The sequence below is a fragment of the Sarcophilus harrisii genome, chromosome 3 (assembly GCF_902635505.1).
Source record: "Sarcophilus harrisii chromosome 3, mSarHar1.11, whole genome shotgun sequence".
Lineage (NCBI taxonomy): Eukaryota > Metazoa > Chordata > Mammalia > Dasyuromorphia > Dasyuridae > Sarcophilus > Sarcophilus harrisii.
This window is the reverse complement of record NC_045428.1, coordinates 254,870,319-254,885,707: the sequence shown is the minus strand read 5'-3', so window position 1 is coordinate 254,885,707 and position 15,389 is coordinate 254,870,319. Positions and strand designations below refer to the sequence as shown.

General features: G+C 32.5%; 1 protein-coding gene across 2 annotated transcripts in view; it reads right to left on the bottom strand.

The window, feature by feature from the left end:
• Positions 1-1,302: 1,302 nt before the first annotated feature.
• The window catches only part of RPGR (retinitis pigmentosa GTPase regulator), an 86,076-nt gene continuing 71,989 nt past the window's right edge, over positions 1,303-15,389 (bottom strand). For both annotated transcript variants that reach the window (XM_031959432.1, XM_031959431.1), the window contains exons 15-18: positions 14,231-14,416; positions 12,321-12,378; positions 8,785-8,873; positions 1,303-1,557 (exon numbers count right to left, since the gene is read on the bottom strand). In XM_031959432.1, the coding sequence (XP_031815292.1) occupies positions 1,330-1,557; positions 8,785-8,873; positions 12,321-12,378; positions 14,231-14,416 (561 nt within the window). In that variant the 3' untranslated portion in view covers positions 1,303-1,329. The remainder of the gene's footprint in view (positions 1,558-8,784; positions 8,874-12,320; positions 12,379-14,230; positions 14,417-15,389) is intronic.

Sequence of the window (15,389 nt, the reverse complement as noted above, 5' to 3'; positions counted from 1 at the left end):
GGGGGGGGAAGGAAAAGGGGGAGGGAAGAGAGAAAAGGGGGGGAAAGGAAAAGGGGGAGGGAAGAGAGAAATATTTTGATGAGTCCTAGAAATTATGGCTCTGAGAAATGCTTTGACCTAGGGAAAATGCCTTTAAAATTACCTTTTAACAATTTTGGTTATCTTCAAGTAAACCTAAACTTGGGACAATGGGAGGTATTCACTGCATCTCACTGGTACTGTGTATATGACTTCAGCAAGAATTTAATAAAAAGAATATCCTTTGCACTGCTGTAGTGACAGTGACTTCAATATAAGTACAAACCATTATATAATTAAGGGGTTACATACAAAATCTATATTGCATAGTCTTTATGGACATTGCATATGTATAACTTACAGAGTCTATTGCATAGTCTTTCCTGTAAAGGGCAATGATATATAAGTAAAACTTTATTTTATAAGAAAGTACCTACATTATCATGGATATTCTTAGCATCTGTAACCTCAATGATTGATGCAGTTTGCCACGTGATTTATTTGGTCATGGTATCTACTGTCTATCTTAGAGAATGTCAAAATCATCAGATCTAATCTTGTTACTGTCTTGTTTGACTATCATAAAAGGGCAAACTTAAAAATTCAAAGTTAGGCTACTTGGTCATAAATAAATGGAAAAATTTCAAACCAATGGCTCAAAAAAATGTAAATAACGAAACTACACTATTGTTTTTCTACAAAAGTGGGCTATTTACATCAGCAGCTTTTTTTTTTTTTGCTTTCATCAGCACTTACAAGTGACAATTTATAAAATAAGTGTTGTTAAACAAATTTCATTTTGTCTTGATTTTTTCAACTAATAGCTGCAAATGCCCCTCCAACTTTTATTCCTGTTATCATTTCTAAGAATGTAACACACCAGAGATGATTTATTAAAATATTCCCACTGAAAACAGTTTTTCTTGTCTTTTGTTTTTTAAACAATGCAAAAAGTTACAAATGGATACACTGTCATGAGTTTGGAATATTGTTTCAAAGAATCGTAAAAATTGCTTAGTAAAAATTATTAAATGTCTGAATTCAGTTTTCACATAAAAAAATATATTTTTATTACAACACTGAACAATTAAGGCCACAACACTTTAGTAAGATTTTCATAGTGTACTTCTTATACTAATATTATCAGTAGAAATAAATACCAATACCATGGTCACAATGTCCAAACCCCAAGAAAACAAAATTAGCTTACAGTACAAAGTTCATTATCAGCAACTTACTTTCAGAAGTCATAATTTTTTTCAAGTATAAATTGCAACATGTGCGTAGAGACCACAAACAATAAATATGTATTTATAGAATTGTACATGACTTTGACTTTCTCTCCTGATTAGATGATGAAGGTTCCATATGGTTCTGCCCTGTGTGGTTTTGGTTTTCATCCTTTCTCTCTTTCCTAACATTTGCTTGATCTCCTATTGGTCTTGCTTCTACAACTACGAGTGGCTCAGCCATAGGTTTTGCTTCCAGAATACTCTGCACTTTTTGACTTGACGTTGATTTCCTCTTAAAAAGAGAAACCTAAAAAGAAGGCAATTGAAAAAAGTCTTTGAAATAACTGATAGAACAAAAGATTTAGGCTTAATGACATACATGCACTAATATCTTTCCATTAGGTATTATAATTATTATATCACATATCTTTAGAGCACAAAGATTATGAATGTACAATATTAGAAACATTCTTATAGAGCCTCATTTATTTGTTTCTTCTTTTTATTTAAAAATATACAATTCTACCTTAAACTAGTAAAATCAAGTTGCAGACCATGACTTTTACATACCCTGTACTTTATCCAGTTCTGGAAATACCTGGAACTTTAGATTTAATTTCAGAATTAGCATCTTAAATATAAGACCCTTGGCTGGCGTTACTCTAGAAGTGATGACTAAAATTCATCTAAATTAGCTAAATGGTCTGCCCTGGATTTCACTCCATATTAAGCATCTGCGTTCTTTCGAGTTCAAAGGCCATATTCTTGGGAAAGAAGGAAGAGACACTAGAATTGGGATATTCTTGTCTTCTCTTCATAAAGGTACTGTCACAAATCCATCCTTAGTTCTCTTCTTTTCCCCAATATACCCTTAAAAAACTACCCCTTGACATTTTCTTACCTCATTCTGAATTTTAGAGTTCTTGACACTCTTTCTTTAGAGGGGCACAATATATTTTTGGGTTTTTACTACTTTATCTGCTCTTGCTTCTGGGATCTTTTATGACTATTTTAAATCTATGGTGCTTAACAATCACCTTCTTTAGAATTTCCTCTTGTCCAAAATAGGAATTGAATCATTGACTTCAGACTGCCCTTAAAGAGTTTTAGTCTATGGGTACCAACTAATATCTTCCCCAAATCCTTTAATATCTATTCTCCTCAATTCATGTCAGACAATGCTCCATTTTCTCTCTTTCACCATTACAAATCCTAAGAATGGTTCTAATAATTTCTATTTTAGCAATGAAACATCTCCTCCTTTTTGGTGAAAATTAGGAATAGCACAAAACGTATCTGTGAATGTTTCTTCCACTTTCTGAAATATACGATTATTATTAAGAAAAGCCCAAAACTAACAGATCCTCTTTTAGTAAGAGAGAGTATTCTATCAGATGTCTAGATAACTGAAGGTTCCCTTCTTTACTATTATACCATATCTTCAGTTTGTCATCATGCTTCCCAGATGTAATCTTCTAGTTTTTTTGCATATTAATAATATGGTTCTTACAGCCCATTTCTCTCTTTTACCTATCTCATTCTTGCATAAGAAACTTTAAAAGTCCATATTCTAGCAATGTGCCCAATTCCACAAAATCTCAGTACCTGTGAAATATAAATTTTTTTTTTCTTGATTTAGGGTTGCAAGTTCCTCTTATTTATTACCCACGCTTTCTACATTTATATACAGACATCAGAGATAATGCCTTCTTTCTTGAAATTAGAATGTCTAAGCTTTTCTATTGCTCTTCCTCTTCCTATATATAGGTATTCTCCATGGTATCTAATTTGGTGGATAAATACAGAAAGATTTCTTCCCACTTTCTCTCTCTCTCTTTTTTTTTGGGGGGGGGGATTAAATTTGCAAGATTTTAGGAAAAAACATTAGTATATAAACATATGCTCACAGGTATGTATAAACACACATGTGTATGTATGTGTGTGCACATGTATATATTACCAGTCACTATTAGGTATTTTTCATTGCTAACCAAGAGTTTATCACATCTCTGTATTTTAAGCTAGAGGCCAGAAATACACGTTTCTCACACACCTCCTGCTCAATAGAGTATTACCAGAAGTGTTTTAACCAAGGTGACATTCAGAGGGTCAACTGTGTCCTTCATTGTGCTGAATATATTTCTACTGATATTTTCTAAGTTTCCATGAACTTTTCTGAATGTTGTGTCACTACTTACTTGTACTGAACTCAAGTCTTGAACTCACAGTCCATTAAAATGTCTTTTCCATTTGAATTATTGGGTAACATTGTCTTCCCTCATATAATCACATAACTTATTTTTTGAACCTAAGTTTTAGTATGGTATAGGATTTGACATTCACCACTATTTTATTCCAATTTATTATGTTGGATCTAATTAATTGTTCTAAGCCTTGATCTAGTCAAGATCTTGTGAATTACATTCTTTCCTTTCAACTTCATGTCTTTTCTAAATGTAACTATGTTACTTGTGCCTTAATTCTACTATCCCAAAATACTTTATATCTCCATTTATCCTCCCAATTAACTTGAAGATATTTTGAGTGGTTACAACATTAACATAAGGAATCAATGTTCTATAGTATGGGCTTTAGAAATGATATGTTAGATACATATGTTAATAATTAGAATATCGGTACATGTTTAACCTATATTAGATTATTTGCTGTCTAGGGGAGTGGGGAGGTGGAGAGGAAGGAAGAAAAATATGGAAAATAAGATTTTGCAAGGGTAAATGATGAAAACTATCTTTGCATGTATTTTAAAAAATAAAAAGCTATTAAAAATAATGAATTTAATCAATGTTTAAAAATAAACATAATATACAATCATAAAATACTTATTTGATAATAAACAATCATAGCCTTACTACTCAATCCTAGAAACAGATCAAATATTTCCATAATCAAAAATGTTAAAAATTTTAATGCAAGTGAGTTAGATGTGAGTTCTTAAGTAGATTGGTCACTGTAAAGGAGATACAACAATCTGAGCTTGAGGAAAAAGAGACTCCCATTTTAGGCTGGGGATAGTTACTGATGATGTCAGAGTTAGAATTGTTAATAACTAAGATGGGCTTTTTAGAAACAGTTTGATATGGAAGAGGAAAATGTTTTGAAAGTATGGATAAATTATAACTAAGATGTTTAGTAGGTAGGAACAGCCCACAAGTAGAGTCAAAACACATGGGATACAGGAACAAAACAATGTTTCTAGAAAGCAGTGATTGGGAATACTTGAAAAGAGGTGGTACTATATTTAAGGATGGCAACTGATCAAAGTCGACAGAAATTTCAACCAAAAGCCAGAGAAGGTGACCCTGAAGCTCAGATGAGCCCTAGAGGTTGAAATTAATAAAGCCTGAGATTAGGAAGTGGTTGCTTGACTAACATGAATAATAGTAATCTCAAGCATAAGGACCAAGAGATAGAATCTATTTATGCAATCAAAGCCTGCATTAGCTAGGGTTTTGGTTTTTTTTGTTGTGGTTTTTGTTTTCTGCTTTGTCACATTGTTGATTTTTTTAAATCTATCTGCTAAAATTAAATGGGAAATTATTATAGGGGACAAATGGAAGGGAATGTTTAATGCTCTGAACTTGACCTAAACTGAGTAAAATAAAACTGGTTATATGGACTTTAATGAACAAGATGGGAAAAAGAAATATATTTCTGGAGAAAATGAGATTCTCAGGAAAAGCAAGGGGCATGGTTCTTGGTGAATTAATTTTACTCCTCTATACATTATGGCTGTCTTTGCTGTAAAGGTCTAGAGTTTAAGAAATGAATTAAAAAAAAAAAAGTTTTCTGTGTAATTAAATAGCTCACTAAAGCAGAACATCCAGATGTGATAGTGTTTTCTCAAGAGCTAATAACATTCAGATCCAAATAAATTGTACTTATTAGTCTTCAGGCAAAAAATCTGGTGATACCTAATGTCCAGTCACAGAGTAAATGTCCTCTGATGCCTATTAAAAACCAAAGTACTAACATAGCCTTTTTCAACAATATTTATGAAGGAAGGCAGAGTTCTGGCAGAGTCAGAGCAAAAGTAAACATACTGTAAAGTCCAGAAATGATCAAGGCAACTTAACAGTGAATTTTGGTATTCTGAAGAAGCATCTAAAAATGTAAAATACTTTAAAAAATAACATTATTAAATTTAAAACCCCAGACACAGGGCATTTGTTCTTGATTTTACAAAATCACCAGGCCAATGTAAAGCTTGTTTCCCTATTTTTTTCCCTGTTTTGTCTGACTCTAACAGGGTTGTGAGTAGGTCATTCATGATAAAGGTAAAAATGCCATGCCTAAACCATGAAAATTGTCTTTATCAAACCAGTTCTTTCTTTTCTTAAATCCAGAAACAAAGTGAAATTGTTTTTAACACACCATTAATGACCAACTCATTTTCCTTATTTTATTTTTTTGCTCCCTTTCTGTGAGCGCTTGTCTGCCATTAGCATCACAGAAATTCCTTTTTCCCTCTTGTGAAACATAATTTGAGCTAGTCCGCAACTTAGGTAACGCTTAAGTCCAAAGTCCTTAGCATGACATTCAAGATCCCTACAGAATATATTAATAATCTGACTCTAATCTACCTTTTTAAGCTTTCTATCTCATTTCTTTCTACCACAGACTCTCATCAGATTTATGTACTAGTCCCTAAAAGTGATTTTCTTTTTCCCATCTAATGCTATTACCACCACTTGGAATGCCATTACTTGTCCCCTCTATTTAATTAAATCCTAAATAATTTTTAAGGCCCTAATGAATTCTCATCACCCTCCAAGGTGTTTTCCCTGAAGACTTCATTTGAAAGTAAATCCTTTCTCACTCTAATTAACATCTACTTATCTAAGTTACTCATTTAGCACACATCCTTTCCCTCCTGTTTAGATACATCTTGTTTTGCTAAACACACTTTTAAAGCTTCTTGATCTAATAATCATGTCCTGTAATACTTTGTATTCCCCATACTGCCTAACATCATGCCTAACACGTGTGCATCGGTACACATGGCAGGCACTCATTTTTGAAGTGATCGATTTGGTACTGTAAACCAAATAGTAAAAGACCTTGGGAGTCAGGGGATTTATGCTTTTTCCTTTTTGCTGGCACCAATTACATGGGTGGCCTTAAATGGTTATTTAATTTTTTTATATTTCAGATTTCACTGAAAAATGAAAATATTATCTTCAATTATACTCAACTTCAGAGCAATGTTGTATGGATCATGAAAAGTGGAGTTAGTAATTCTTCTAGTTAATGGACACATATAAGAAACTATCGTGGATGGAAATTCTGAGAAATTTTTACAACTTGGTCAAAAATTCTGATTATAAAATATTTTCATTTTGTCAGATTAAAGAACTAAATACTTTGAACATTTTAAAATCTGTGATTTTATGAGTATGGTTAGTCTTATGATCTTGGATAAATCACAATTTTTCTAAGCCTAAGTTTTATCATCTTAAAAAAAAAAAGAGAGAGAATAAGATGGTTTCTGATGTTCCTTCCTATTTTAAATCCATAAAACTATAGCTCCATTTTGTTCCCAAGATATTTTAAAGTACACGTCCCAATTACATGTAAGATTTATTTAATATCACTTTTAAAAACTGAACTTCAAATTCTATCCTTCCCTACCATCTTTCTCTCTTCCTTAAGATGGCAATTTGATAAATAAGTATACATGTGAAGTCATGCAAAACATACTTCAATATCAGCTATGTTGCAAAAGAAAATATGGACTAAAAAAGGAGAAAAATAAAGTATGCTTTAATCTATATATAGAAATCATATGCTTTTCCATTGTTCATGAGCACCCCTTCTACTAATGTATACTGAAACTCTTCTATAACTTATTCTGTCTTCAAGAGATGCCGTGGTCCAAAAAATTCATCACCCTATAAATAACAATGATGAGTTTCTTTAAATAAAGTCTTTTGACTATAAAAATGTTCACTTGCTAAGATTATAATAGTATTGAAAAATATGTATTCAAAATGTCATTTTATATTTTGAGTCAGGAATCCATGTATAGTCATATATAAATGTCATATATAATTATTAACAATAAATAGTAATATTAATTCTGTGAATCACAGAACTAGTTCAACCTCTCATTTTATAGATGGAGTAAAGCCCAAAGAGATGAACAACTTGTCTCAGATGATGGAACCATGGAATCATGAGAGCTACATAAGAATGTGTATGGAAAGGAGATTAGGCTGGCTATATGTAGACTTAATCCACAAATGTCCTTTCCACTATACCATGAACTATCAAAATAATTCATGGAACACTTCTAAAAAGTTTTATTTGACAAAAATAACTCACTTATCTCCAATAAAGACCAAAATCCCACTGCAGAGATTTAAATATTTCTTCCAAAGTTTGCCTTCCTGTTTACTCAGGTCTTTCCCTTTTTCTCCTTTATTTTTCAAGTGTCTTCCCCCCTCACACTTTTTCTCTTTTATATATTTTTCTATTTTTAATGCTTATGGTTATTTTTAATTTTCTTAAAGAGTTCAGTTCATAATACAATTCAAACATTTTCACACTGATTCTTTATCAAGGGAAATCTGTTCAGTTTTCTTCACCTGTGTTTAATATCCTACAATACAAAACACTGATACATAATCAAAAAGCAGTATATCTAGCTAAAGAAAATTTCTATAAAATGTGACAATTGATAGTCTACTTCAATAGTTGTTGTCTAAAATATTCAATCTTTTTTTATAGGAAATAGTCTAGAATGTAATTCCTAGATAAATGCATATAGATGTTCATGTAATCCTTGAAAGCATGGTCTCAATGTGAGTTCTGCAACTGATCTATAGGCAAAATAAGCCTGTCCCTACTGCCTCTACTGCCTCAATAGCATGAACTTGATGTACTTCCATACTCTGGGACAATTACTTTTGTATTTACCTCTTCTTTCATGCCCTTCCTGGCTCCTCCTTTTCTAGTGACTATACTAAGGACTTTAGTATACAGCTTTAGAACAGAGGCAATCGTTTTTCATTCTTAACTTTGATTTGTAATAATATTTTTATTAAATAACAATACTGATACGAATAGGAGAATAAACAAACTTCGTGACAGTTTTATCAAAATACTAAAGAGAAAAGATGCTATGTTAATCTAATAAGAGGCCTGGAGCAGTTATTTGCCTTCTCACTCAGGAAAGAGAACAAAACTGAAAAGGTTAATAAGTCTCTGGAACCTTTTATATATGTGCTCTATTCTAGCTCACAAGCCAAGAGGAAAATCTCCTTTCAATATTGTACAATAAACAATAAACAAACCAAAAACAGCCCCAGAATATCTGTGAAAACTTTGCATTTTGCATGGGGGATGGGTATAGGGCATAAAGAGGGGAAAACTAAGGCTTCATTTCCCATATCTTGCTCTTTAGGCCATAAAACATATCAAAGGAATGAAAATAATTGAGTTTAAAAAAAAAAATCCAGAAGAGTTAAATCAGTACTTATTTATCTGCAACAAGAAAGAAATTAATTTTACTTACCGTTCGTGATTTTTTAAGAAGTCTATTTGGGGCTACTATAAAATATTCCTGGACTTCTGAATTGCGTGGCATCCGTTCATTTGTATTTCCTAAAATAGAATTACATCTTTAGAAATAGATTTTCAATTACTAAGAAGAAGTAAGAAGTTATTTGAAAACAAGATCTGAATTCAAGAGAATAGATTTAGGAAACTTCTAATAATATTTGGCACTGATGAGAACACAGATGATAAATTGTGCTCAACTTTGGAACACCAGGTATAAATGACATTCTAACAAACTTGAGAGTATCTGAGGAAAAGTTACTGTTGCCTTTTCAGTTGTGTCCCATTCTTTGTGACCCCGTTTGGGATCTTCTTGTCAAAGACACTGGAATGGTTTGTCATTTTCTTCTCCAGCTCATTTAACAGTTAGGAAACTGAAGCAAACAGGATAAAGTGGCTTGCTTAGAGCCACTTAGTACTTAAGGCAATATTTAAACTCACTTCTTGACATCATATCTAGTGTTCTAGAATTATGGAAATGTACTTCAGCAAAACAATGCCAGAGAATCTCAAATCACACTCTTAGGGGCTATTTTGCAAGATCTGAGGAAATTTTGGCTAGAGACAAGCAGAGAGAATACTGAAATGTAGTGTCTGAATACTTGGATATACATTCTGGCTATGCCACAATCCCTGTGTGACCTTGAATAACTTATTTAATTATTTCCTCTAACTTTCAGTTTCTTTGTGCCTGTAAAGTGGCTACATGTGACCCCATGGATCCTGACATCTTTAGTTCCCCAACATTCAAGAGAGAGTTTTTGTCCCTCCTTCTCTCTGAGGTCTTAAGATTGCCTCCATCATTGGGGCCCTTTCCTCTCAGACTCTCTTGAATCTAATTACCTTTTTGTTTGGGACAGGTAGGTGGTACACTAGATTACCGTCACCAGACCTGGCATCAAGAAGATCTAAATTCAAATCTGGTCTCAGAAACTTACTAGCTGTGTGACCCCAAGCAAGTCATTTAACCCTGTTTGCCTCTGTTTCCTCATCTGTAAAATGAGCTAAAGAAGGAAATAGCAAACCATTCTAGTATCTTTGTCAAGAAAGCCCCAAATAGGGTCATGAAGAGTCAGAAATGACTGAAACAACTTTTTATGTTTAATCACTTTATATTTATTGTTAGACACTTTTATACTATCTTGTTGCCCTCTCCCCCGACCTCCTATTCTTCCTACATCTTACACCTTTAGACTTGTTCCTTGCAAGTAGTAATGTTTCATTCACTGTATTTATAACTCCCAAACCCAGCAGATGGACTGATAGATAACAGATAAAAATTATCTATTTTTTGACTGATGGATCTTGGGTGATAGTCTATGTTCCTTCAAATAGGTGACATATGGAAAAGATAACATTAATTCTATTTAGTTGCAAAGGGCAGAGCAAGAGCCAATGTTGCAAAAGTTATGGGGAGATTCAGTTTAAAAGAAAACATTCTAACATTTAGATTTAAGAATAAAACTGGGTGCTTTGTGAAGGAGTAAGCTCCATGTTACTTTAAATGATCAAGAGGAAAAGCAGAAAATTGTAGGGGATTCCTGTGTAATGTGAAAAATTGGACTTGGCAAAAGTTATGGGGAGATTCAGTTTAACAGAAAACATTCTAACATTTAGATTTAAGAATAAAACTGGGTGCCTTGTGAAGGAGTAAGTTCCACGTTATTTTAAATGATCAAGAGGAAAAGCAGAAAATTGTAGGGGATTCCTGTGTAATGTGAAAAGCTGGACTTCTAATTTCTTTGCTAAATTTAAAACTATGATTCATGTTTAATGACAGCAGAATACCAACCAAAATTTGCTACAGGAGCTAATACTTTTAAAACTTTATGATTCATGTTTAATGATAGCTAAATACCAACCAAAATTTGCTTCAGGAGCAAATGTTAAATATAAACCAAAACATCAGAAAGTATCTCCTTTATGAACCAACTGTTTGCACTTTCAAGAGAAACAGATTACAGGTGTTCTGATTTATACTTAAACTAATAGTGAACTTTACCCTGGGTGGAGCCTATCTGGATATTTCAATTGTACTTATGACTTGTTGCTTCAATTTCTTTTAATTCAAACATTAAATAAAGTGCATTTTTGAATGGTTTTTCCAATTCCCTTAGATAGATGCTGAGAATAGAAATAGTCACATTAATAAATGAATTAAGAAAGAAGCAAAGTAATAAAGGATGAAAGAAAAAGTGCAGCACAATTCTGAAAAAAATAATGTTAGAAGTATCAAAGCTTATAAAGAGCTGAGATAGTTTTGTTTTGTTTTTTTTTTTTTTTTTAGTTAGGAGGGAGGGGAGGAAGAAACTCAAAGGAGGGATAAGACAATTTCTGATAAGTGAGACATAGACAGCATAACCATGATGAATGAAGGAGAAAAAGCGGACATTATAAATTCTTATTTTCTCTGCCAAGGAGAATAACTTTTGAATTGGTAGAAGAGATAAAACAATCTGGTTAGTCACCCGAGAGCTGAGATGCAAGATAGGAAGGCTGACAGTAAGAAAACAAACAAAAAAAAACAAAACTAATGCAATTTAAGTGACCACTAGGTCTTCAAAACTAGGGAGAGGTTCATCATTCCTGTCTTGCCCAGTCATAAATAAGTACTAGCATCAGCTGAGAACATCATCTATCAAGGAGGTTAACTAATGACTGTACAGAAGAGTGTGAAGAGGATGGATAGCAAAAAGAAAAGATATGTGGCGGAGGGCGGGGGAGAGGGGAACAGATACACAAAAGCTGTCTTTCAAACAGTTAAAGTGACATCATATGACCAAAGAACTGACACATTCTGGGAACTGGCTCCAAAGCGCAGAATTAGGGGTAACTAGTATAAATTGAAAGAATCCGATTTAGACAATGAAAAGAAAAAGCTTATCAGCAAATAAGACTGATTCAAAGTGGACTGGGTTACTTTGGGAGGAAGCAGGAGACTTAAGAAAGTCTAAATGACTACTTATTTAATATCCTATAGAAGGAACCCTTATTTACCCCTCTCCTCCCCACCGCACCTCATCCCCAGTAAAGGAAATCAATTTAGCATTAGCATTACTGTCTTTGTCCCAAACAGAAACTAATTTTTACTAAGTGAATGAAAAAATATTATTTACAAGGCTATATATCAAAAGCTAAAAGTGGAGACATAAGGTCACTAATAAATAATGAAGCTTGGATTTTTAAATAGATGTATTTAATAATAATAATAAAGTTAGCATTTATAAAGCTTTTTCTTCACAACAACCCTATGAAATAAATGTGTACTAAGTATTAATGCCATGAATTCTATCACTGAGTTTGGGCAAGTCACTGAATTCAGTGAACCTCAGTTTTTTTCATTTGTGAATTTTGACTTGGTTACATTTCTAATGTGAGGAGGTAAAAGTGAAAAATATAAAGTCCTGCTACAACTGCAATATATGCCACCACACACTTTCTATTATAGAGTCCAACTTTTTCAGTTTAATTTTTAAAAGCAAAAATGCTTACCTTTCTGACTTTCATTGCATTCCAGAATGGCTGGTTCAGTTTGCTCAAGTTTTTCTTGCTACAAGTGAAAAAAAAATCATAAAATCATTTATCTGCTATGTTTCAACAACCATATTTATCATTTGCTATTACAATAATCTTATCATTATTTCATGTTTAGAAACACATTTTTGTTTTGTTTTGGCAGAGATCCTTGAACATGATTGAGGTGCACTGATCCAGAGGAGCATAGATTTAAAGTTGGAAGTTTTCTTAGAGGACCATCTAGTCTAATTCCCTCAACTAAAGCCTTGAAAAGTGAAGTGATTTACTCAGGTCACTCAGGTAGTGTTAGGCATAACTGAGAACCAAAGATATGTATATTCAAAACCCAAATCCACTGCTCTTCTCACTGTGCCACAAAAAAAACCATCTTTTAGCATATTATATGCCAAATGGTATTAACTACTATTGGTATTTCACAATCTTCATATATCTTGTGACTGAACAAATTAAGAAAAATTAAAGGACTTACAAGTTCTAAGAAAAGCTGTCTTTTGGCATGAGTTGGTAAGTATTAGTTCTGATAAATAGAATTTTCTATTACAACAAAAACAAAGATTACTATGAATTTAATGATTTCAGAATCAAAAAACATTATAGGTAGAAGACTGAACTGAAGATTATATCAATCTCCTAATTTTACCAATGAAGAAACTAAGGCCCAGAAACACAAGTTAACTCTCCAAATGGTACACAGCTAATTATTATTAATGAGGGACTTGATTCATTAATGAGGGACTTGACTCTTTATCTTCTAATCCACTGTGCCATGCTGGATAGTATTAGGGACATAAGATATCAAGCAAAACAAGTATTGCAATTATTTATTAGCTTAATTTGGTGGTGGTGGTGGGGGGCGGTATTTAGTTGTGAGAAAAAAAACTGACAGGCACAATTTTAGGCTCTCTGATTCAGCACTGCAAAGTTCAAGAATAGTATAAAACCTGGAAAATAGTCAGGACCAGCCCCAGAGAAATTATTGTTGATGATGATGATGGCCTTGAATTTATAAAGCACTTTCCTTACAACATCCCTTTGAAATTATTTAGTTTAAATATTGTCACCATCTTATATATTATAAATACGTACTTAGAAATATGACAAACAATACAAAAAAAATGGGAAAGCAGGATTGGCATTAGAATTAAGGTCTTCTGTTCCTCTACTAAAATCTGTTTGCAGAAGAGTATTTTATACAGTTATTCAAGTAGGGAGGTAATCAAGTTCTCTCAGGAATAATTTTATGTTAAATAGATCTACCTCTAATTAGGTAGAATAATCTACCTAATTAATAATTAGGTAGATTTCAAGTTTCAGCAAGGCCTTAAGAGAGGTGTTTGGGGAATCAGGCATATTTTTCAGTATCCTTGAAAAAAGATAACACTGGTAGATCCTTAAAATCTAAGGCTGGCCCCCTGTCACTGAATATGAATAGACATGAGGTTGGGAAAAGGGTTTACAAAAACAGGCATAAAGCCCACAGGTCTTGTCTTGCTCATAATATTGAGTCTAGCTCTTATATGATTCTCTCTTATGATAATCATGATCCAACTATGTATCTAGCTACAAAGAATGGTTTATCATTAGTAATAAACAACTGCTGATGATTTCTTTGGTCAAGAAACCAACCCATAAACTTTTAAAAAAGAGACTGGATTTTTTTTTTTTTAAAACCAGATGGTTTAGAAACATTTAAAAACCACCACCACCACAACATTTTATAGAGAAAACCTATTTTCCTTTGTTACAAGAGTAGTCAGTTAAAAACAAGTTGTGTTATTAGAGTGATATCACAATTACCTAAAAGTGAAACCCCCCCAAAATTTTTTGATACCCAATGGGATTAGTAACGTGTTCTTACAAAATACCTTTTCAAAGATTTCAGCTACAGGGTCATTGGCTCCTTCTGTGTATTCTTCGTTGTGGTTCTCTGATTTGACATCCTCTTCCTTTGGCATTTCTTTACTCTCTTCATCTGTAGATTCATTATTAGCTTCTATGCCTTTGTCATCTGTTTCTTGTGTTGTGCTTTCTTCATTTGACTCCTTTTGATCCTATGACAAAAATAAGTACTCAGAGAAAGTTTTCAGTTCTTTTCTTTTAAAAAAGAAATTTTTTGCATTTTTTGTCCTAGATGATTTCTACTTTCTATCAATACTTTCTATTACATTTATTCTACTACTAAAGTCATAGAAAATAAAATGTCACACAATTCTCACAGGATATTAACTTACCTCGTGTATGAAAGCAAACTGCTGTGTTTAAAAATTTTCCCTAGGATTCCTTAATTTGTGTCCATATAGGCAAAGTGAAAGAAATAAAGCACTTAAATGTGTCACAAAATTTTTAAAAAATATCTTTAAAGATAAAACTTCAAAGACTTTGTTAGTGTTGTGCCATACCACAATCATATTCTCTCTACATTAAATATACTTTTCTCCTTAGAAATGTCAAGTACTAATAGGCTGATATCAATAAAGAAGTGGGCACAGAAACATATTTTAAAAGATTTACTTTTGGTCATTTAAATCAGCATCAAAGTCAATAAAGAGAACCGGAATATTTGATTTGTGAACTATTCTTAATTACACTCCTCAAAATCTCTTAATTAGAAATAATTCATTAAAAAAAAAAAAAAATCAACCTTAAACTATGATTCTATTTTCTTTTTGAAGTCCATTCTTTGGTTAGGACTTAATATTGTCAAGTAAAAGATGAATTTAATTTTTTTTTCTAATACTTCAAATTATGTATAGAAAGTACAGATGTAATCATTTGTGGGTTTAGAGATTATCTAATCATAATTTTTTTCCTTAACGTCCATATATATAATATTTGGTTCATTATTTTTTCCTGTAATAAAACATTTTTTGTTGTCAAGCTTCCCAGCAATTCTTGGTTAACTGATTAAGTTACAGATGTGGCTTGCTTTAAAAGCCTACCAACACAAAGCATTCGATGGATAATTTGAAATTTCTATTAAAATAGGCCAAGATCATATGAACTTGTTTGGCCCATTCAAAATCC